Raw genomic sequence first — 25,000 nt, forward strand, 5'->3', positions numbered from 1 at the left:
AAGCAGAAAAGTCACGACTTCCTCTGTTGTCTATGTGTGTGTCAGTCTGTCTATCAGTCTGTCTGTCTGTCTGTCTGTCTGTCTATCCGTATAACAGAACTTATTGAAGGCGAGGTGGATCAGTAGCGGACTGGACTCCAGGCGGAGTGGCCCGCTTTCATGGCCTGGCCGGGTCGTCACGTTGTTTTCCTGTGTGAAGACAGGACAGTTAGAGCAATTCCTTGCCAGGGGAGGGGTAACCTTGCAATGGAGTAGCATGTCATTCAGGAATCCGAGACGAGCTTTCGCTCAAGGGGCTACTTAGCCGAGACAAACTTTATCTCACGTAAATCTTAAAAGGGGCACTGTTATGCTACATTTGCTGTTTTTAGGTCAAAAGTGGGTAAAAATTAGTTCTTTAGCTCACTCGTACAAAATTCCTGTCATATGAATGTATTTATGGCCCTAAGAGCTATTAATATTAAATTTTTGTCGACTTCCTGAAGACATCGTCTCCAAACTGGACAGTTTTTTAAAGTTTCAATTCGTTTCCATCCTCTCCATCCTTGACCGCAAACAATAAGTAACAGCTTCAGTGCACTTCAATGCTCATTGGCAACAACAGTACAGCATTATTTTTTGGTCTTTATTGATGCAAAGACATCTTTTAGTGTTTTGAAGTTTGACTAAAATAGCGTGACACTGCCCCTTTAAGCCTCGTGATAACATTGATTTTTGAGGTTTAGGATCGATGTGTATATTTCGACTACGCATGACATATAGAAGCCGCAGATCTGTGGGACATTTTGCCCATGCAGAACCTAGGTAGATAAACGATTTAACTTCCCAAGAGGAGTTCTTGTTGCTCAATGGGTAGAGCATCTTACCGGGGATAAGGAGGTCCATAGGTTCGAGTCCTTTGCCAGGAAACTAACGACCGAGGGACTCACACTTAAATTTTATTTGATTTCGCTGATTCGCTGAAATAGTGGCGCGAGTTTCATAGGATAATCAGCAGGCCTGGGGTAGAAACTCAAGACTAAAGCCACCAGGAAATTACTTTTGCGACCCCAAGAATAAAACTGAAGCGAACTGCATTCTCTCTTTAGATGAAACAACAGTGAAAGAGACTTATCCAAAAGTCATCGGATCCAACTCAGTAAGATTCACGTGGAAAAAGCCACGTGACAAATACAAGGAGTTTTCGTACCGAGCTTTCATAAAGTGGACGAGTCCAGACGAAGTAGAGAAGATGCTAAAAGTGTGTGATGGAGAAGCCACGTTTTGTGTCTACCCGATAAACGACAACGAACACAAGTTTTACGTTATGGCATTAGTTATACGAGAAATTCCTCTTGTGCGTATAGTTGGTAGGTACTTGTCACTGTTTTTCGGGATCATAGACTTTATCACGTGAAGAATTAGGAATAAATCAATGACGGAGAGGTTAAGCATTCCGGAGATCGCCACGGTGAAGTCGATCAGAGCGCGTTCGACGAAGGCAATGCTCGGTGCTAGAGAAAGGAAACCATCTCTTTCTCGCCTCGCTCCTTCCATTGCCTTCCCGGCACGCACCACTCATTTTTTCGGCGCCGGTCTACTTGGCGGGCTAAGATTGAACAATTAAAAAAAAAAACAGGAAGAGCTGCCAAAAGCAGAATCTCTTTACTCTTCTTAAGCCAACTAACTGCCATTTTCGTCTGGGTAACTGGTATCCGTTTGTGCTTAGTTTACTTAAGCACTGTAATTTGCATGCCTATGTGACAACGAAATTATTGTTTTTCATGGCAATATAGCAGAGGCAATTTAATGGCATTGATCGATAAAGGCGATAACACAAAGACAATTTCAATTGGCATTTGGAAGTGTCGGTGGTCTTGGTATTCACTGTTTGTGGTAATCATGAAACATATAATGGCAGTGGTAATGATAATGAATTTATATAGCACATTTTCTACTTACATATTCAAATGCGCTTTACAAGCAATCGATCTGCGGGTGTATATGTTGCCGGTAAAATCCGTTTTCAGGTTGAATCCTCATTTTACCAGGTTGAATGTTAAAGCAGCTATCATGCCCTACCCTTCGCAAACATCTGCGACTATCGTCTCTAGTGATCCACATCCTCAAAGTCCTTTCATTATCATTACTAAGATGCGTGGTACACCACATAGAACAGTGGCCCGAGGGGTGTATGAAATGAGTTTGGAGAGTTAGCTTTATGGGCATGGAAACTGACCAATGCCTAGCTAAAACTGATTTGCTTTCATCCATCTTTATCATCATCATCATCATCATCATCATCATCATCATCAACCACGTCATATTCTTTATTTACAACACACAAGGGTAAGAGCAAAATTCTTGTGGGGTCGTGTAGAAGAATAGAATAGGTTATTAGGAAATCCATCGTTCGTGCAATCCAACATCGCGTGGACTGAATTTTGTAGGATTCTGCGAAGTAGCAGCCTTTTTTTGCCTTTACTGAAACAGTAGGGCCTAGTGGTCACGGCGCTGATTTTCGAGGGCATGTTTCGGTTTCAAATCCCGCTCAGATCATTGGCTGGCTTTGTCTTGAATGATCCTGAATTCAACTCCGGAGTCGGCCACACTTCGTAAACTGGTTGCTTAACACCAATCTGGGTTTCTGAAGATTTCATGATCGATGAGAAATCTTTCTTTGCTAATTGTTGTAAAGCGCATTTGACAATAACAAACATCAACTACAACAACAACTCTATTGTACCCGTAATATGTTAAAGTAAATTTTATTCATTCTTTTTTTTCCCATTTCTCAGACCCACCGAGGGACGTAGCCATCTTATCTTTGAGCTGGTCTCACGTTTTCTTAAACTGGACTTCGCCTTTTAACCAGACTACGATGGACTTCGCGGATCGATATCGACTGGTTCTAATATCAACCCACGAAACAATTTGGATCCAAACAAACAGGACGTTTGTTGGTATTGATGGACTGAAGCAGAAGACTAAATATGAATTGAATCTTCAAGCATGGAACAGGCTTGGATACGGTCCATTTCTCAAAATTGATATACACTTCAGAACACCAGGTAGGTCTCATTCATATTATTAAAGAATGGATTTAAAAAGAGCTTAAATAGGCCATTTTACAGTTGTTTGCTCAGCAACCTAGCCTATGAATGGCTGCGAGGCTGCCGGTGACCTTGCATTGATACAGCCCCCACTGCTTTTATCATGCAAATTGTGTTGTTGTAATTCTAATTAGTCCGTATTAACATTACAAAAGCACGGAGGTTTGTATCAAAACAGGGTCACCGGCAGCCTCGCTTCCATTCGTAGGCCAGGTAACTTAGCTACAACTGTAAAATGGTCTATTCTTTTGGTAGCAGCACTCATCGTAATCCCTTCTGCAGTCTTGTTCGGAACGTCACGGAGCGTTGCGTGACATTCCGCAGAATATTTTGAAATCTCTCGTTTTCTTGGGCCGCACTGTAAGAGAAGCATCCTTTCTTTTTTCCAGGTCGAGGTCAGGAAATGAATTGAACTAAAACAAAAACAAACAATCGAGGTTCTGTCGCACGATACTTATAATATCTGTAGATATTTGGTTCAAGCAATAGAGGATGTGGGGAGAAAACGCATCTGTTATACCTGGGCTTCTTCCAATAAGCACTTAATGACTGTTCCCAAGGGGAGACCCTCAATGTTGCCGAGGGTCGAGGGGTAGCTAAACTCACTGTTTCCCGTGGGATCTGTCAGGAACTGTTTTGTTATACCCCACAACTGAAAATGAACAAAACGAAATACGAGTATAATCCTTATTAGTTAAATTTTAAGTCAAATATCTCAAATACAAATGACTAACAGTTACCTTCAATAATTACTTTCAACTTTTGTATAGTATCAGTTGCTGCATTTCGTCCTCGCTTCGTACTTGAAAGCATTTTGTCGCGGCCATGACTTGAAAAAAAACTTGAAAATTACTCAGATTTCCGAATTTCCTTAAAAATCGCGGTGGACACGCTCACAAATTTGCCGCGCTTTCAAGACGCATGTCCTAATCACGTACAAGTCCAAGGTTCAATCTGTTTTTTCCCTAAGGAGTTGGTGAGTTTTGCTCGCCTTAGTGAGTTATACATGTTTGAGGCGCGTCACGTGATACGTTCTCGTTTAACAGAAAACTGCATTTCAGTTGTGAGGTCTAACAATGATAATTGTTTTCAATAAAGAGTGCATTAGATAAGAGTTTGATTTATCATTTTGCGCCCTTGCCCCACACAATCACAAGTGGATGTATTTTTAGATACACTTTGCGCGTGAAACAAACAAAGGTGTGCCAATTTTAACCAATCAGAAGAAGCCATGTCACGCGTGATTGCTTCTGCCACGTTTGTTTCAGGGACATGACAACTGATTTTCGCGGTAACGGGTATTCTACAAAAAAATTCTCATTTGTGACCGTGCTGGGGAGCCCACCCATGCCATAACAACACTCTTATCTAATTCACTCTTGTTTCAATCTAAATTTAGACCGTGGTCATGATGCGCGGCTATTTTAAGGAAGACACCTAATTGGTTATCATTGGCTGCGTGACCATGGGCACGAGACCAAAATAACTTTCACAACATGACGCAAAGCTTAAAGGCACAAAGCTTAAAATAGATTGGAATGGGGATGTGTTCTCCCCATTAGCTAAGTGCGCATCTCTCAAAGCCAGACATGCGCTACGATCCAGGCTCCCCAGCGTGAGAAATCTGTTCCCCACCTCTTTCATGCTTCAGCCAGCGAGAAACTCTAAATAACTTATGTAAAAACAGAAAGAAAATTCCCTTGGGAACATCACGTGGCCTGAAATGGGAAAACAAAATGTATCATTATTGAGGGTTACGACCTACTGAAATACTATATTCGGGTCATATACACTATCCGAATCAACCGTCATGTATATCAAACATTCACGACTTGTCTACGGCTCTCCGTTGTAAATACCCATGAATATCTACCTCTAATGTTATATACATTACTTGTTGAATTGTCATTGACTATCGCTAACTATGTCCTTCTTTATCGTTGTTCATTTAAAACTCTCCTTCTTAGGCGGCCCACTTCTTTAGCAAGTACGGTCATCGTTGCTTCTATGGGCCAAATGGAAAATATCTTAAGTGTTTTTCTGTAATTGAACTATGCTTTTTGGTAATAAAATATAGTTGATTTTCACGGGAACAAACTTTTCAAAGCTCCGTCTTGTCCACAGATCACGACGAATGTGCAGACAAATCTCATACGTGTCACAAAAATGCCGCTTGTATCAACACTGCAGACTCATACGAGTGTGAGTGTGAACAAGGTTTCATTGGAACTGGGACAACTTGTGAAGGTAAGCAGTGTGCCACGTCTTACAGCTCATAATGCATCGATTATCAAGGTGTATTAGGCAATGGTGACTCGGGAATACTCCGCAAAATATCCCAGTACCCCATTGCAGGAGTCGAACCTACGATCTTCCAATTACTAGTTCGGATGTTCAATCACTGAGCTAAAAGAGACTCGTGGGAGCCGGGCCATGATCCATAATTTCGATGGTGACTCGGGGATACTCGGAAAAAATCCGAGTTCTCCTTTGCAAGAGTCGAAGCTACGACCTTCCAATGACTACATCGGATTCTTTACCACTCGACTATAGGAGACTCGTGTGAGATCGCCCGTTCAACTAGGTTCAGGTGAAAATTGTCCGTTGATGACTCGGGGATACTCGGAAAAATCCGATTGCTCCTTTGTGGGAGTCGAACATACGATCTTCCAATTACTACTTCGGATTCTCTACCACTGGGCTATAGCAGACTCGTGGAAGATCGGCCATTCAACTGCTATACTGCTTTGGCTCAAATTGTCGAAACCAGGGGCCTATGACTAGGAGCGTACAACTTCATCGTATTTCAGTTATTGAACGGCGTTTTTACAGACCGAGTAATTTTTAGATCGATTTTCCTGCGAAACCAGGCCGTTCCAGCTAAGTCTTAAATGAGAAATTACTACCCTTAGGATTGAGGAGGGTCACTCGTGCAAGCCAGGCCTTATTCAAGATCTCGTCTAAACGTAGCTTGATCTGTGAAAATGCCTTAACGTAGACCAGGTATTGGTTACGGGCTTCTGTCGAAACGTAGCGTTGACGCAGTTTCTTAAAAGATATTTTGAATGTTAACCTTCGTAAAGGTAGAGAGTAATGTATTTATCAAGAAGCGTTTCTTTAATACAAAGGAAAGGAACTTTATTGAAGTGTCTAGTCGTTCTAGCGCCGGAGCACTAATTGGGAACACACTATAAAGTGAAATTAACAGTGAAAGCAAATCAAGTCAAAGGGAATGTTTACCACAATTGCTTGTAATCTCGCAATCTGATTGGCTAATTTGCCGTTGTCGATAAGACAACAGTGAATCACTTTCGATTTGTTAAATTGCTTTTCATCCACAGAAATTCCTGAAGGATTTGGAGACGAACACTTTTGCACCCAGGAAAATGTTGCTGACATCGAGTGGAGAAAAACCATGACCCAGCGTCAGGACGTTTCTTCTTGCCCGGAGGGAACTGTGGGTAATGGACTGTATAGTGTCAAGAGTGAATTAGATAAGAGTGTTGTTATGGCATGGGTGGGCTTCCCAGCACAGTCACAAATGAGTCTATTTTTAGAATACCCGTTCCCGCGAAAATCAGTTGTCACGTCCATGAAAAAAAAAATGACAGAAGCAGTCACGCGTGACATGGTTTCTTCTGATTGGTTAAAATTGGCGGTCCTTTGTTTGTTTCGCGCGCAAAGTGTATCTAAAAATAAATCCATTTGTGACTGTCCTGGGGCAAGGCCGCAAAGCAATAGATCAACACTATTATCTAATTCACTCTGGATACTGTCTTATACACATCATGTAGGATATAGAATATAGAAAGTTGTACTGTTTACTTTAGAAACGCACTGCTATTTTTTTACAGAAAATAACTGAAGCATCCACTACCCAGGTTTTTGAGTACCCATGTATGGAACACAAACCAAACCAAACCGCATGTTTGGCCGTAGCCGTTTGTCCGCAGCAAAAAAGCGCATTATTTTAGTGTTGCATCAAATTGTGGCAAATATATAGTTTGAAAGGGCAGTTGAAACCCCAGTGATGAGTCATGTTGAGTAGGATCCTGCCTAATTACATGTACTTATAATATTTGCAATAGAGCGGCTTTCAAATGAGTGTCGTAAAAACAAAACCAAAGTAATTACTTTGGCCAATCAAAAAGGACGTAGACAATCCAGTAAACCAATCAAAACTCGAAGTAATTACACGTAGCCGACACAAAGCGCGGGAAAATGTGCACGCGCGAGCTACGATTGGTTTTGGTTTCACTTCTGATTGGTTGAAAAAGTGGCGCGAGAACTTTGAGCCAATCACCGAGTGAAGTAATGCAAACCAAAGTAATTATCTAATTACTTTCGACACTCAATTGAAAACCACTCTATAAAGCGGAGGCAATCAAACTTCACGCAACTAGCGCCAAGCGTGGGAAGACGTCTGGGGGCGTAGCCAGGATTTTTCAAAGCGGAGGGGGGTGGTGGGGGTTACACTGTGTCAAACAGAGGGTACTCACCAGATTGTGGCGTTTTCGCCACCTGAATATTGTAGGTTGTTTGCTTGAAAAAAGGCTTACAAAGGGGGAGGGGGGTCACGGACACCCCAGGACCCCCCTAGCTATGCCCTTGACGTCTTTAGTCTTTGATTGGCTGAGAATGTAGCGCGAGATTTTTAAGCCAATCACCAAGCGTATTAAACTTAAACTAAAGCAGTTGGTAAATTTCTTTCGACTCCTAATTGGAAACTGGTGTGTCCGACCTGGACTAGTCTCAAATCGAGCGCCCGTTTCAGGATGCATTCTTAGGAAAATCTTCATTACAAAGTTTATTTTTATTTGACAAAATTGAAACGACACACATGTCGTATCGTATTTATTCCATTTGTTTTTTTGTATGGATTGCAATTACCAAATCTGTATTAGTGAATAATATTTGATCAAAAACGTCTTCATGATTGTATTACGTTTTCTCTATAGGGATGGCTTTGAGGAGATGTTCTGGTAATCCCGCGGTTTGGAATCTTCCTGATCTTAGTGACTGTGTGTCAAAGTGGATGGCAGATATAAGGGAGCAGGTATATATAATGTGAACTTTAAGTAATCGCTTAATAAATCACGGAAATAAACTTCATTTTGCTTCATTACAGCGCGTCTTACTACTTTTTCACTGCCTCTTTTCATAGCTGAATAATTCAAATGTCAGCTCATCGTTCATAGCCAATCAGCTTTCAAATTTAACTGACGTCAAATCAGGAAAGCCATTATATGCTGGAGACCTCAAACTCGTGGTGGACGTCATCGGTGTGTTAACACGGAGAGGACCTGGAAACAGCAACAATGAATCGCAAGACGCGTTACGGACTTTCGTGAAGGTGAGGTTAGGGGTGACGTGATGACCAGGCGTTTGTTTAGACAACTTTTGAAAGTGTTCTGCAATTAAAGCGAAAAGCTAAGAGCGCGTTTCTCCAGAAACAATTTCAGTCGTAATCGATGTTTTTCACTCTCGTGATCTGCAACCAAATTGATTAATTAAATTGAACAATAATAATAACAATCAAGTGAAGCTGTGGTCCTCGCAGTTATAAACGCAATTTTAGCAATTGGGTAAAGAAGCCTGAAAAATTCAGGATCTCAACGGGGTTTGATCCCGTGTCCTCGCGATGCCGGTGCGACGCTCTAACCAACTGGGCTATGAAGCCACTGATGTTAGGAGGTGGCCATTTGTGGGTTTTAATGTTCCAGTGATGAATGAATCGACGATGAAACGATGTATGAAAGGAATCATCTGTTGAACTGCGGATATGAAATCAAGTGAAGCTATGATCCTCACAGTTATGAACGCAACGAGCGTCGCACCGGTGTCGCGAGGTCACGGGTTCAAACCCCGTTGAGTTCCTAAATTTTTCAGGCTTCTTTACGCAATTGCTAAAATTGCGTTCATAACTGCGAGGATCATAGCTTTACTTGATTTCATATCCGCGCTTCAGTATATGATTCATTTCATATATCATTTATCGTCAATAATAATAATAATATAATAATAATCAGTAATAATAATAATAATGATGATGATGATGATGATGACGAATGTTATTCAAGTGTCTTCAATTTTAGTGCTCGAGCACTTATTGAAGATTCTGTATATTGAAATCAACGCAAATCAAATTAAACGTTGGCTTTTGAGGAGAGGGGAACAAATTCAACATACAGTTGACGCAAAGACTGGGAATTCAACTCACACAATATTGCACCAGCCCTGCTTCCAACTTACAACACCAAGTAGGAAATATTTTGTAAAACCTGAATTCATTTTTTAGTGGATTGTTTAGGTAAATCATCATGGCCTACCCCGGTTTACATAAATCAGGACTTAAGACAGTAATTAGTATTTGGAATGTTCGACAATCTTGTACTTTTAAGAACTACATTTTTCGGGTCCCTAGCCCAGTCACAAATGAGTCTATTTTTAGGATTCCTGTTCCCGCGAACATCAGTTTTGTCATGTCCCTAAAAAAACGTGGCCAAAGCAGTCACGCTTGACATGGCTTCTTCTGATTGGTTGAAATAAGCGGTCCTTTGTTTTTTTCGCGCGCAAAGTGTATCTAAAAATAAATCCATTTGTGACAGTGCTTGGGTAAGACCGCAAAATGATAGATTAACACTCGCATCTAATTCCCTCTTGATGAAACATGATCAACGAAATGACAGAACAGAATAACAGCAACAACTTTTAAGAATCCCAACTGGCCGGGGGCAAACCAGTTGGCTATTTACATGTGCAGCCAGGAAGCTGAACTAGGGACTACCAGGAACAAATTCAGCGAGTGGTCGAAACGGGTCTGGAACCCGGGATCCCCGGATTTCAAGGCAAGCGCGCTAACCAATGGGACGCACTTCCCAAGCATTCGTCGCATGTGTGATTTTCGCATAATTATTGGTCATTCTTTTCCTAAGAAAAGTTTAAGTTTATTTATTTATTTATTTATTTATTTATTTATTTATTTATTTTTGTATCTCCCCAGGATGTAGTTGGCACGGCAAGCAATATTCTGGATAATAAAAATCTTCGGTCCTGGACCTTCATGCCAAAGGTAAAAAATTTCGAAAACAAAGTGGCTTTAAATCGAATGCCCTTTTATCCTGGTTTTCAATAGGGAGCTTTAGCAACGACAGCGGCGACGGCAACGAGAACGTCACAAATTTGCATATTAATTTAGTGGGCAAAAACGATAGCTTTGCACGCTCTGCACGTGCATCTTTTCATTTTTGTTCATTTCTTTGCCGTCGTCAGCAAAACAAAAACGTCAAATGACCAAATTTGAGGTTTTAGGTAGAACGTCAGCGCTTGAGGATAAATTTTCGTTTTCTCTCCTAAATTGAGCGCCGTTCATACTAGTTTCGTTCTTGAGGGTTTGCCACACCTTTGTCACGTTAGAATGCTTGGAATATTCGCAACGCGAATACAATAACGCGAATTCTCATTTAACGACGACGTTCTCGTTGCCGTTGCCGTTGCCGTCGTCGTTGCTAAAGCTCCCTAATAACGACGCAAGCACAAGAGATTCGTGTCAAGTGAAAACCGGCGAATCATAACGCAAACATAAGCAGACGGCGCAGAGACAAAGATTCGCTAGTTCCATGTTCTCTCTTACAACGCGACGCTGCGAGTGGACTTATTTATTGGACGAACATCACAGCTTGCGTTGTGCTTGCGTTACGTCCCGTTGTCACACAACGCAGGCGAACGCGAGCGTAAGCGCAAAGCACTAGGAAAAGGAAAAGCTTTGATCCTTGTGCGCGCGCGTCAGGCCCATTTTCACGGTGAAATAAGCGCTCTTGCGTTTGTGCTTTTGCTTGCGTCGCTAGTGAAAACCAGGCTTTAAAGCAAAACTAATCGCATAAGATGCAAACAATCAAATTACCAAATCATGTTGCAAAGCAAATACGAATGAACTGGACGCTTGCTGATGTTCTCGTGAATTGACATCTTTGTTTTTTGAGTGTGTGAAAGCATCGACACAATTATCTAATGTTTGAAATGACTGTAGGTACGTGTCATATGCAAGTATTTTTTACACTTTATATTTTTAATACGCACATATTCCAATATTTTCTTGTATATTACTGTAAAATTATGTAGCCTTTTGTTTCTCTTGGTAGGTCTGCATCAGCCCTTATAGTTGCCATTCTTTTTTCAACCTTCTTATTTAATAAAGAATTGATTGATTGATTGATTGATTGATTGATTGATTGATTGAGTGAGTGAGTGAGTGAGTGAGTGAGTGAGTGAGTGAGTGAGTGAGTGAGTGAGTGAGTGAGTGAGTGAGTGAGTGGGTGAGTGGCTAGGTGGGTGAGTTGAATGCCCCTTAAAAAAAACGACTTAGGCTATTTACTTTGTTTCCTTAAACACTGTAACACGAATGTGAGCAATTGCATTTTATAGTAATAACCGAATAGCGAATACGTTGGTCTCTGTTGTTGGATATATTATCTGTGGTTAAGGCCTGAATTTCACTAGCGGCGCTAGAATAAGCACAAGTAAGATATGCAGACTTTGTCGCGCTTTGATGATTGGTACCTTTTGTCAGATCAAAAGACAGTATATGAGAATATTGCTTGCGCTTCTGTCCTCTAGTGAAAACCAGGTTTATTTTTTTATGTAAGGAATCTCAAGGCCAGAAAGCAAGTTCACTTATTGACAGTCTTGATGTTCTCGCTCTGGACATGGCCAATGGATCAGATAGTAATGCAACTGAGATGAAAAATATAGGTAAGTGTAAATTCATCACTTTTTTTATTGAATGGTTTTAAATGGAAAGTAAAATAGCCATTGTTTTACAGTTCTTTCACGAAGTACTTGGCTTAGCTAAATATCTCGGCTAGTCCGAGCGCAAAAAAAATGAAATGTAGTTTGCTCGCTTCCGTTTCCATCCTTAGCACCGATTGGTTTCACATGGTTTGTAAATGAACGAATGAGCGAACGAACGGACGAACGAATTAACGACGGACCGACCGAAAGTACGAACACACGACTTACCGCTCGACCGATCGAACGAACGAACCAACGAATGACTGACCGACCAACAAGAACGCTGCACCTTCACCTGCTGCGATTGGTCAACGTAAAAACGTTTTTATTGTCTTTGCGACACCGACTGACAAAGTTCTCAGTTTGAATCCAAAAGGACTGAAAACACCAACACGCATCTCAATCCATCTTCTTGTTGTTTCGTATCATCTTATCGGTTTCTGTACTCATAAACTTACCTATTCACTCTCAACATTGTTAGGGAACAAAGACCTGTACTATGCACTTACCAGTACTCGAACTAGGACCCTCCAGACCCCAGTTGTTCAAAAGGTGGATAACGCTATCCACCGGATAAATCACTATCCATTGGATAGCGCAATTGGTTGCGCTATGACTTAGAGCGGTTTTCGAATGAGTGTCGTAAAACCAAAACCAAAGTAATTACTTTGGCCAATCAAAAAGGACGGAGACAATCCAGTAAACCAATCAAAACTCGAAGTAACTAAACGTAGCCGACACAAAGCGCGGGCAAATGTGCACGCGCGAGCCACGATTGGTTCTAGTTTAACTTCTGATTGGTTGAAAAAATGGCGCGAGAACTTTGAACCAATCACTGAGTGAAGTAATCACACTCAATTGAAAACCACTGAATCCACTGGGTGGTAATTTATCCGGTGGATAGCGCTATTCACCTTTTGAACAACTGGGGCCAGATGTATAGTCCTGTGTCTTCACCTTTACACTAAAACGACGAACATGCTCAACCCAACGTAGCCAAAATACCCTTGACTTATGGCTGCTTCTGTTGAGGTGGCCTCAGTAGTTTTTTTTAGACAACTTTGTTGAAGTCCGGTTGGCTACTTTTCGCTGGAGAGAATTGAGGGTTTTTCTCTGACGTCACGGCGGCCATGTTGGAATACAGAACAATGCAGTAAAATGTCTTTTGGTAATTTTACTCTATTATTATGCAAAACTTGTGAGGCCATTTTCTATTGTTTTGTACACCAACATGGCCGTCTTATCGCGTGGATGAAAACCAAGAATAGACCAGACCACAACACCGGGATCTCTGTGTCCTACTCTTTCCGCATATACCACCCTGGACGGAAGACCTTAGACAGCAATGACCAGAACCAGGTTGCTGACCAGCGGTTTTCGTTAAAACAATGGTTTGCTGGGGCTGCTCAGTCTCGCGGGCTCAGAAAACCTGGTTGTGGTCATTGTTATTTAAGGTTTTTCCCCTGGGACTGGACCGGCAAGTGAAGGATGCAATTCTATTTGGCTCCATTGTTTCCGTTGAATATTGTTAGTGCTTATGAACCAATCACAATAGCCGTTGTAGTAGCTGAGCACTTTGCGGATAGTGTGTGGAATTTATGAACATTGAAGGGTCGCGAGAAGGCGTTTACGGTGTATAGAGAAGACATGAGAGTCTATTCATGTGCAGCTGCATAAAGCCAGAACTTTCTCTCGCTTATTTCAGTGAAGATCCTTAAGTTTTGAAGAGTATTGGTCCTAACTTGGTTCGAACCATTCTCGTTCCCAGATCCCATTGTTTCTCTTAGCCGACGGGGCCTTCGCACGAGAAAACGAAGGGCTCTGGAGACCTTGAGATTTGCAGTGCCAGATTCTAGGACTTCCGGAGTTCATATATTAGTCGTCAATCGTCAATAGTACTAAACATGGCGGCGCTCAAAAGGCTTACAGTCGAAGAGTCTTCATGTGAAGCCAAGTGCCCTTAAGTTAGAGAATGTGTCCCTTCGTGTCCAACCGAAAGAAACGTAGTTTTAAACAAACACAATGGTCATTTTACCACGCCACATCGGCCATTTTTACTTCCGGTTCACGATTTTATTGTTCGATACGCTAACCAGTTCGACTTTTAACATACTTGAGCCGACAAGATGTTTGCTTTAAATACTTTACTAAATCCTTTACTAAATCTTTCAAAACTTTATAGATATGTTCAGAGACAAGTGATTAAATTCGCGCATTTGTCCTTTTGCTTTTCTCCCCAACTTAAATGTCTCTCGTTTTTGGATTTAATCATAACTAATATTTTTCCTCCCATCGTCGGTCTCTGTTGAGCCCAGTAGGGGTGAAAGTACTGATTTTAATGATCCCCTTTGGCTAGTTAATGTTCAAGCTAACGTTCTTGCTTTCCAAGTTCTTTTCTTGTGGATTTTGATCACAACATTTGCGGTTCTTTTGTCTTCGTGTCTTCTTGCAAAGTTTAGGAACAGGTGATCAACAATGGCTTCAACTTCCGGAAGCGAATTTACTGCGAATTCGACTGAAGAGACTTCTCAAAACGGGGATGTAGTGTTGTATGGTTTACGTCTTTAGCTATTGGTACAGTATTTTTAGATATCTCACACACTGCAGCCCCCCCCCCCCCTCCCCCTTGACAATGTTGCTAGCAATTCAAACTAATGCTGAAAACCTGAACAGTCAACGTTGATAGGGGGAGGGGAGGGAAGTGGGAATTGGGAAAGGTTGGATTTCAAGATCTGGCGGGTATTGAAAGCTAGAAAAGGTGCTTTTTTAGCAAGAGTGTCTCAATGATTTTGCAACCTGTTGTTGCTTGACTGTTCCCTGCTAGCAGAGGTCGCTTTTCTTTGGCGTTTGCTGGGTTGACGAGTACAGGAATAGAGACCTCTGCCATGGCTCGACACTAGGGAGCTTTCGAAACGACGACGCCGACGGCAACGACGACGCTACAAAACAATAGGTTTAGTGAGCAAAAACAATGGATCTGCACGTGCGTTTTACATTTTGGTACATTTCTTTGCCGTCATCTCCTAAATGACGACGTGAAATAATCAAATTCAAGGTTCTGTGAAGGACGTTAGCACATGACGATGAATTTTCAGTTCTCTCTCTACGCTTCCAACCCATTCATACCAGTTTAATTCCTCGACAGTTACTACACATTTTTAACGCGAAACGACATGAAATAGTTTCTTAGTGATATGAATAACGCGAACTTATATTTTTAAATGAAGTCGTCGTAGCCGTCGTCGTCCTCGTTTCGTAAGCTCCCTATTCACTTTCATCCAACCGCCACCCACAACCTTGGACAGCACTCTTCAAACCGCATGCCCCATGATATGTTTGCTGACTGTGACTTGGGCCAGAGAGATCTCATTTGCCGTACTCGTCGACCCAGCCAATGCAAAGCAAAAGAGACTTCTGCTAGCAGGGGAACTTGACTGCATTACTTAAGCCTAAACTCTACTCCTCAAGTAAAGATAAACAGCTACATTTACGTTAACCCGGCTGAAAATAACGTGAACCGGTCTAACACTGAACGTATCGTTGGAGATAGGTAGCAAAAATATCGGATTAATGGGACATTTCTTGTTGGATATGAAAATTATACATGTATTTTTGGGCATGATTTTTCATAAGTTTATAAAACGTTTAATTGGAACAATTTGTTCTATTCTACCAGTAATCACTGTGTCAGCAATCGCAGAACTCCGAACTTCAAAGTCCCTCGTTATGACGCAGCAAGAAAAAGGAGATGTGGGATTTGCCAACGCTGTTTCTTTTCCAGCTTCCATTGTGAACGAATATTCATCCACTGGTAAGAGTCGTTATATCTCTCAGATAGTACGCGCGCTGTGATTGGCTAAATTAGCGGGCCGTATTCTATAGTACGGCCCGCCAAATTTGAAATTTCGATAGAACATTCTCTATCAAGTTCTTCATGTCGTTTCTGTTACATAAACTTACAAAACAGTTTAAATCTTGCAAGTAAGTATATCAAACTGAGCCAAAAAGATTTCTTTTTTCCGATTTTGACTCGGCAATTTCTAATCTTGGGTATCTTTGGCATAGGGAGAGCTTTAGCAAATTGTCGTTTTTTCGTTCGCCTGCTTTTTCAGCTCCATCTACGTCATACGTCATACGTGCATTGATAGGTCGTATGCGAAAAATAACGATCGCGCATCTCACGATTGTTTGTTCCCGATAAGAGTGTTTCGTTCCCTACCCTTCCTCTTTACTTTCAAAGCGACTGTCGAACGTTCTCCAATAATCCGAGATTTGTAGCAGTTCTAACTTGTCCTGGAGCTTACAGGCAGAAGAAATGTGCTAAATTCGAACAAATTTTCTTCCATTTTTGGCTAAACGCAAATGTCAGTCCGACGTTTCCTTACCCACGCTGTAGGCTGTGGCGATGTCGCACATACATGCCTGTTAATGCATTAGCTAAGATAGGTTATGATATAAAAGTACTATTAAATGATATGTTTTAATCAACTTGCTTCCAGGTTCCAAACCCGATTATGCCACGTTTGTTTCATACAAGACGCTTGCCGTGTTGCTGACTCCAAGAGGTGTAAGGAGGTAAGCTCTTCACACTGATTTGCGCTATTCGTTGTACTTCTTCTAAAGCGAGTATGTTTATATATAATCCGCTGTAAAGATTTATTGAAAAAAGTGTTTCAGTTAAAAATAGTTGCATCGTCAATGGTATCAATTTTTAAAAGAGAGGAAATTTATCAAGTGGTTCGGGCAATACGTGTTTTTTGGCATTAGGGCTTAAAGAACGAGGAATATCACATGTGTAACACGTGCGTTCATCTGTGAACTTATTTGTCACAGGGCGAATTAATTTGTTTCGGCCTACCGCATCATCTCCGTCGTCCTCGTCATCATCATTCTCAGCATCATCAACATCGTCATCATTAACGTAATCAACATCGTCATCATCAACATCATCAACATCGTCAACATCGTCATCATTATCGTCATCGTCATCATCCTCAGCCTCGTCAACAATATCATCATCAGCAACAGCGTCAGTCATCATCTTAACCGCCATCACTGGTGTGATCATCATCATCACCATGTAAGGTCTCATCGAGCCATATCGCCCCATGTTGTTCTTCCCAACTTTATAATTAAATTGAAAGTGTCGTTACTTTTCTTTACAGTGCAGAGGATCATCAAGAAGAACCTCCCTCCATAAACTCGGCGGTCGTTTCTTTAAACCTCCGTCCTCTCACAAAGAAACCATTCAAAGATCCTGTTGTAATAACGCTGCAACACACATTGGTAAGCCATGCTGTTAAGTAATGTTGATGAAAAAAGGGCGGTTTTGTGCAATGATCAATTTAAGCAATTTAAGCAGATCAAATCGTATTGAAGCAAATGTTGGTTGAATTAGATGACTCGGAGATGTGAAAATCGGACTACCAGGAAAAATATCACTAAGAGCGGGGTAACGTAACGAACAATCAAACTCAGCCCATAGAAGCAAACCTTGGTTATATCTAAGTTAATAAATAAATGAAGAAACGAACCAATGAACCGACAAATGAACTACGAACTTTTAATAATCGTGGTTTGCATCTGATCTTGCGGTAGCCAGGTAGCAAAGCCTTGGCCTTAAAGGGGCACTTCGCGTTGAACGTCAAAATTGGGTGGGCATCTAATTAGGTTCATTAAGGGACACAAGTCAGTGTCAAAGAGAAAATGTTTCGCCTAAAAACATTGACATTATTTGTTTTTTCACTCCGCTCAGGTTAGTAAGGAAGAAAACAATGCATCGTGTGTATTTCTGGACATAGACAGGTATACAAGTTCAGCTTGTAACAGGCCTTATGCGTGATGACGTCTGACTGGCTAATAGACCAATTTCGATATATTAAAATTCAGTCCTAAACAAAAGGCATCATCTCGAGGCTCTGGGGGATAAACTCATACAAATCCTTCTGTTTATTCTCCAGCGCCTCGAAATGATGCCTTTTGTTTAGGACTGAATTTTAATATATCGAAATTGGTCTCTTTAACCACCAAGCCTCGAATTCGAAAATCAAACTTGTAAATTCTAGCATGAGCTAACCAAATCCCAAAGGAGCAAACTTGTAAAGAAAACGCACGTGCGAACAGTATTGCATGTCCAGATGATGTGAATAATTTTGTGCAAACCATGCTTGGTGGTGAATCTTGAGCATATTTCGTAATTATGCATAAGGCCTACAGGAAAGATACCGTTGACGTCATCTAGTGTCATTAATGTGCCAACCAGAGCCTCATTGGCTGTCGAAACAAAAGGTCTTTTATTCCAGTGGTTGGCAAATTTGAATAACAAAAGCAATATTTGTAAATAGATATCTTCTCTATTGTCTTTCGATTCCGATACGACTACACTATGAGAATACATGTAAAAACTTCTTTTGATATTCATAGGAACATCAGCTGGTCTCACACAGGATGCCAGGCTAATTCGTCGAACACAACTCACACTGTCTGCCACTGTTATCACTTGACAAGTTTTGCAGTGTTGATGAGTGTCAAACAAGACATATCTGCAATATCGGTGAGCATGTTTTGTAATGTCGATTAATCTAGGGGCTTGGCTGTCTTTGTTATGTTTTCTCTGAGATCTGCGCACTTCGACGTGGTCTCCACTCTATAGCATACATGTCCAAGACATTCGTTGGTAACTTACATTTGAATAATTGTTTTAGTATAATTTACATCGGTGATTATTTGAAATATATGTATTTTCTTTAAAACAATTAGTTCCTTCGTCTGTCACCTCGACAAAACGGCATGCGGTCATTTTGAAAAAACCGCTTAGGTGATTACCGCGTAATGTGACATCAAGTGCAAACCAATCTGAATCAGCGCAGATAATTTTCAATAATCATTTATGTAATTATACTAATGTCAGTTAATCTAGGGACGCGGCTATCTTTGTTATGTTTTCTCTGAGATCTGCGCACTTCGAAATGGTGTCAATACTCAAGTAAAGCTATGATCCTCTTAGATATGAACGCAATTTTATCAATTGCGTGGAGAAGCCTGAAAAATTCAGGACCTCAATAGGGATTGAACCCGTGATCTCGCGATGCCAGTGCGACGCTCTAACCAACTGAGCTTTGAAGCTACATTATCCCTTTGTCACTTTCAAATACGCGGTAATGCATTTCTCAGTCTCATTTCAGTTTTTCGTTTGTACATTTGCAGAAGGGACACCAACTGGCGTTGAGTCTTATAACCTACATCGGTGTCAGCATATCAGTTGTAGCCTTGTGTCTTGCCTTTCTTACATTTTACTTCTTCAGGTGAGGTTTATAGCAAATATGAGTTTCTTTCTAGAACTCCTTTTTTAATTTGTTCGAGGTATTTGTGATCTAATTCAATTGCACAAGGAGAGTCAAACACGTTGGACTTGCATCATACAACACAACTGTGTATAAACTAACTTTGAAGCCTAACGGCGTCTAGGCACAGCAAGTGTACGAAGTTTCTTTTTCGAACGAAGGCCTCCAACTTTAAGGCTGCGCGAAAATTGGGGAGGGGGAGGCACAATTGCCTAAACTTTGTCTCCCTCCCCCTGAGCTTCTGATTGGGGCGGCTTGGCCACTCAAGAGTAGCGAACAGATGCAGTTTTAAAACCCCCAAAGAACTCATTCGACTATCGAGATACGGGTGTAATGTAACTACACCAGGTAGCAAGATTTATTTGTCGAGATTTATTTGTCAAGTACTGTCGTTTGAACACATTTTAATGACCCACGATCTGGACAAAATAAGAGGAAAATTTAGTTTTTTTAAGTTTGGGATGGAATTTGCTGATAGTTTGTTTTCTGTAACGTTTTAAGATGGTTAGCCAAGGACACGGTCGTAAATAGTGAACAGCCGTTTTAATAATTATTATACCCTTGTTCTAGATTTTTGTATAGCGCTTGCCTATAGAATCCAGTGACGTCTGTACATTGTGGAGATTTCTGAAACCTGTTTGTATGGCAAGGTAGTTGCCTTTATTCATGCCCCTGCTTAATTCTTGCAGGTTTTCGAAATCTGGCCGAACGTTCATTCACAAGAACTTGACGATAGCATTAATCTTTGCTCAGGTGGTATTCTTATTTGGTATCAACAAAACAGCCAATAAAGTGAGTAGAATTCATTTACTTCAACTTGATATGATACAGAGGTTTTAATTCAAGTACTTTGATCAACATTCTAACGCATTCATTTTCTAACGTTCAATTCCTTTTTTTTCACTGCTGTCAATCGAATGGGTTGATCGGTCATATTCAGTATTGTTATTGACTGATTTCGAGCTACTCTGTCGGGTTTAACGGTCCGCCAACTCTCACTGCAAAGATACTGGCAGCAGTGAAAAGTAAACCCATTGTTTATAAAGTTTTTGGAATTTCAGAGCTCGCGGACCTATGAAAGGCACAGTGAAACAAATCCAAATTACCTTAACCAATCACAGCAGCCACAGACATTCAAACGAGCCAATTACAGCAGACGCCTACATTACATTCAAATGTACCAGTCATAACGCAAAGCAGTTACTTGCATCCGGCACAAAGCGCGGGAAACGCGTGCGAACCAGTTATACCTGGTCTTGCTTTGCCTGCAATTGGTTGAGAATTTGGTGGGAATTTTAGGTGACTCACTAAGCATAGCAATGCAAACAAAATCATCCTGAAATTACTTTCGGCGCCTTAACTTTTTTACCGCTTTAACAGTCGAATCATTAATCACCCGATTAGGAGCCTATATTTCTTATTTTTTTTCTCTCTCTCATTTTACTCGATGATTCGTTTTCTTCTGTTCTTTGTCCCTTTGATTTTAGTTGGTATGTAAAAGCATCGCCATTGCTCTTCACTATTTTTTCCTGGTATCATTTGCCTGGATGGCTTTAGAATGAAGTGAATCCATTGGTTAAAGTTTTTGGAATTTCAGAGCTCGCGGACCTATGAAAGGCAAAGTGAAAATCCAAATCCAATCACAGCAGCCACAGACATTCAAACGAGCCAATCATATCAGACGCTTACATTACATTCAAATGTACCAGTCATAACGCAAAGCAGTTACTTGCATCCGGCACAAAGCGCGGGAAACGCGTGCGAGCCAGTTATATCTGGTCCTGAAATTACTTTCGGCGCCTTAACTTTTTTACCGCTTTAACAGTCGAATCATTAATCACCCGATTAGGAGCCTATATTTCTTATTTTTTTTCTCTCTCTCATTTTACTCGATGATTCGTTTTCTTCTGTTCTTTGTCCCTTTGATTTTAGTTGGTATGTAAAAGCATCGCCATTGCTCTTCACTATTTTTTCCTGGTATCATTTGCCTGGATGGCTTTAGAAGGAGTTATGCTTTATCTGATGCTCGTTAAAGTCTTTCACACCAAAACGTCGTCGTCAAAAACCAAAAAGATTTTCTTTTCTCTTGGATGGGGTAAGAACTATATGTTATCATAATTGAGGCTCTAACTTCCCCAATGTCCTCAAACAGGGCACAGCAATAGGGTCGTGATGTACCTCATTGAACGGGCTTCAAGATCGGCCAAAAGAACAGTAGAACGAACAAAGATAAGAGGGACCTTAAGATCTACGACGACGACTTCAACGAAAACGTCACCTCAAAATATCACTTTGCTTTATTATAATTCTTTCGCGTTTATTCAATCTCGTTCACTTCTTGCAAATTGGGCGAAGTATCGTAAAAATGAATTGGTTCGAGCGGTTACAAAGTGAAATTAGAAGATAAAAGATTCTCTGTTGCATGCTCACGTTGTCGTCACGTCGTCCTTATGCAGAGTACCGCAAGAATCCGTCCTAAAATCCGTGCTGCACGTGCAACACGATTATTTATTCTCTTTTAACCAATGATATCATTATTTTGCGCCGTTGTTGTTGCCGTCGCTGTCGTAAGATCTTAAGCTGCCTAACAATGGATCTATCACAGAAAACAATAGGAAGTACGACACTATACAGCCAATGAAATATGATGTTCAACAAGATGTACGACCCTACCCCATCAATAGGATGAATCAAGAGTAACCCTTCCGATTGTTTTCAACTTTTTAACAATAGCTAGGGAGTTTTAGCAACGACGACGGAAACGGCAACGAGAACGTCATCTCAAAACACAAATTTCCATTATTATAATCACTTCGAGACTGTTCCAAGCTTTTTAACATGACAATGGTGTGGCAGTCCCTCAAGAATGAAACCGATGTGAGTTAATCTTAATTTAGGGTAGAAAACGAAAATTTAACCTCAAGTGCTGACGTTCTTCATAAAACCTCAAATTTGGCTATTTCACGTTGTTGTTTTGCTGACGACGGCAAAGAAATGAACAAAAGTGAAAAACGCACGTGCAGGGCGTGCGAAGCTATTGTTCTTGCCTACTAAATATGCAAATTTGTGACGTTCTCGTTGCCGTCGCCGTTGTCGTTACCAAAGCTCCCTGTTATTGAGACGCGGACGGCAACCGGAAATGAGCTGTTTTCTCTTTCAACTTGTCGTCACATATTCACACTTATATCGCTAAATGTCTACATTATAGACGATTAGTTTAAAAATCTGGGAATCACTAATTTCCTGGCATGCAAAATGTTCATTTCCGGTTGCCGTCCGCGTCTCAAAAACATGGCGTGCTTAGGCTCTTTGATAATTATTTCCGGTATTCCATAAGCGCGTTAGATGAGACGACGACGTCGACGCAAACCTCACCTCAGGATATAACTGCTTTATGGTAAGTCCCTCGCCATTGTTCCATCTCGTCCACGTCGAACAAAGTGGGCAAAGTATCCTCAAAGTAAATTAGTACGCGCGGTTTCGGGGTAAATTCGGGTCTTCACTCCTATTGAAATCTGAAGTGATTCGGTAACTATTCACCGAAGCGGTGATGAAGAGTGCACCTCCAGTTAATCAACCAGAGGTCAGACTCCCGAGTTAATTAAACAATCAGGACGTGTGAAATGCTTTGTTTACTGTCTCGAGCATAAACATATGGCTTTCGTCTTCTTTCATGTAGGTCTACCAGTCGTGATAGTTGTAACATCTGGCGTTATGTTTCATCAAGGATACGGAACTCCAGCTTAGTAAGTGTGGTATTGGACGCACGTTTCACTTGAATGCAAGTAGTCCCTATCTCGCTCGGTCCTTTGGGCACGACGCATGAAATAATAAAGAGAAAAGGCAGCGAGTAATGTGTAACCGAGAAGCACGCACGTTTCGGGTGGCCGTTTCTCGCGTGTTTCAAATTGAGGGGTGTTATACTCGTAGATGCTAATGTTCGCGATGGTACTTCGACTCAACTGCCCATCACGTTTCTTGTTCTCGCCTTAAACCTTGGCGTACTTTAAATAAATTGATACCCACTAGTTACTATATTGTGGAGAGGGGAACATGGGAAACTAAAATCAATTTCCTTTTTAAGTTGTTTTGTCAGTTATTGTTATCATCATTATCTTCATCATTATTATTATTATTATTATTATTATTATTATTATTATTATTATTATTATTATGTAATGCTAAACTTAACAAACAAGTTGATCATGTCATTTTAGCATTGCACTTGTAAACTTTTACTGTTGTGTTATCTATAATATTGTTGGCTAGTTTGAATTTATCTGCCTGTAACGAACATTTAATCTATAAAGAATCTTGTATTGATAGTTGTATATACGGATCATCTTGTAAAAATTTTACTGTCGTACTCAATGTGGCTGATGGTGGCGTTTGAAACATCGAAACATGTTCCTTAAATTCAAAATTGTGTTTGTATTTTTGAAAATAATTATAATTTTATTATTATTATTATTATTATTGTTATTATTATTGTTATTAATTGACAATTATTGGCCGAAGGCGAAGTGAATATTGGTGAATATTCCCCAATATTTACTGAGCCTGAGGCGAATAATTGTTTTAATGTAATTTTCAGCGGTGAATATCAAGAAAGTGCAAAACAACGGGCTAAAACAAGATAAAAAGGCACGAAAAGTGCTTGATTGGCTTAGCAGCCGCGCCTCCAAAATGTTATATTCACCGGCTATATAACACTTAATTCTTATATTCACCGCTGAAAATTATACTAATAATATTTATTTATTTATTTATTTATTTATTTGTTATTTCTTACAGCTGTTGGCTATCACTTGATCGTGGATTTATCTGGTCTTTCGTTGGACCCGTTCTGTTAGTGCTGGCGGTAAGCGATTCTGATATTTCAAAGCATTACGTCAAAGTATCGTTTTTAAAAGGGGGTTCGTGGAATTTGTTGTTTTATTTTCCGTCAACTTTTGTCATCACGCTGAGCTTTGAGCAAATGCAAATTCAATGAAAAATATAAAACTTCCCCTAAATTTGACATAGCAACGGAAAACGCATCAGTGCTTTACATACGTTTTTGGTGTTCAACCAAAGTTTTTAACTGTCCTGAAAGTTGAAGATTAGAAGTTTCATGTACTTCGTAACTAGCTCTTCGTAACTAGCTCTAAATTTGCTGAGCGCTGTTGCCAAAGAAACCACCCTATAACTAGATTCTTGTTGTCACCCTTAAACTACCAAATAACGCACACATCCACTCCCCAGTTTTAACAATGCTATCGAGGTGATGCCCGGCATTAATGGAGGATTATCTATTGTAGCCATTGAGATAACATAATTTGACTTTTCTGTCCACGTGTGGTATTTTTACACTTGGTTTTGTACATGATGATTTTGGTTTCACTAAAATTTAATTATTATCATTCGTTTCCCTTTTTTTCCTCTAGTTTAACTTCATCTGTTTAGGCATGACATTCAGAATCATGTCTCACTCAGGCCCGGCAAGCAACAAGAAGAGAACAAGTAAAATTCGGTAAGAGCCTGTAATTGAGTTAAGCGGCCTCTCTCTCAAGGTACAATGTGATTGGCTTGCCTCAAAACGAAAGAAAAAAACCAAAACAGGACAAACAATGACTGTTACGATATTAAATAATAGCCAAGTTGCAAGCGCTGCTAAAAGACCCTTGTAATCAGCTACAACGACGTTGTTAGGGAAGGCATTTCAGACGCGGAAAGTGCTGTGACTGTATGAGTGCTTCGAATCTATGCGTGGCTTTTGTTGTTCTCCTTGCAAAC

At 40.6% G+C, this 25,000-nt stretch overlaps 1 protein-coding gene across 10 annotated transcripts in view; it reads left to right on the forward strand.

Annotated features, from left to right (window-relative positions):
* LOC138025047 (protein sidekick-2-like) overlaps positions 1–25,000 on the forward strand; it is a 76,296-nt gene that overhangs the window by 45,064 nt on the left and 6,232 nt on the right. For 9 of the 10 annotated variants that reach the window (XM_068872287.1, XM_068872293.1, XM_068872294.1 and 6 more), the window contains 19 exons: positions 1,089–1,349; positions 2,778–3,050; positions 5,217–5,339; positions 6,434–6,553; positions 8,051–8,148; positions 8,257–8,445; positions 10,096–10,164; positions 11,738–11,843; positions 15,559–15,693; positions 16,382–16,457; positions 17,048–17,168; positions 17,638–17,687; positions 18,306–18,435; positions 19,089–19,186; positions 19,915–20,017; positions 21,158–21,320; positions 22,905–22,971; positions 24,020–24,086; positions 24,652–24,737. In XM_068872287.1, the coding sequence (XP_068728388.1) occupies positions 1,089–1,349; positions 2,778–3,050; positions 5,217–5,339; positions 6,434–6,553; positions 8,051–8,148; positions 8,257–8,445; positions 10,096–10,164; positions 11,738–11,843; positions 15,559–15,693; positions 16,382–16,457; positions 17,048–17,168; positions 17,638–17,687; positions 18,306–18,435; positions 19,089–19,186; positions 19,915–20,017; positions 21,158–21,320; positions 22,905–22,971; positions 24,020–24,086; positions 24,652–24,737 (2,335 nt within the window). Of the gene's footprint in view, positions 1–1,088; positions 1,350–2,777; positions 3,051–5,216; positions 5,340–6,433; positions 6,554–8,050; positions 8,149–8,256; positions 8,446–10,095; positions 10,165–11,737; positions 11,844–15,558; positions 15,694–16,381; positions 16,458–17,047; positions 17,169–17,637; positions 17,688–18,305; positions 18,436–19,088; positions 19,187–19,914; positions 20,018–20,712; positions 20,842–21,157; positions 21,321–22,904; positions 22,972–24,019; positions 24,087–24,651; positions 24,738–25,000 lie in introns of those variants that run through there. The other variant, XM_068872295.1, reaches the window with a different exon arrangement.

Source organism: Montipora capricornis, chromosome 11 (genome assembly GCF_036669925.1).
Source record: "Montipora capricornis isolate CH-2021 chromosome 11, ASM3666992v2, whole genome shotgun sequence".
Taxonomy (NCBI): Eukaryota; Metazoa; Cnidaria; class Anthozoa; order Scleractinia; family Acroporidae; genus Montipora; species Montipora capricornis.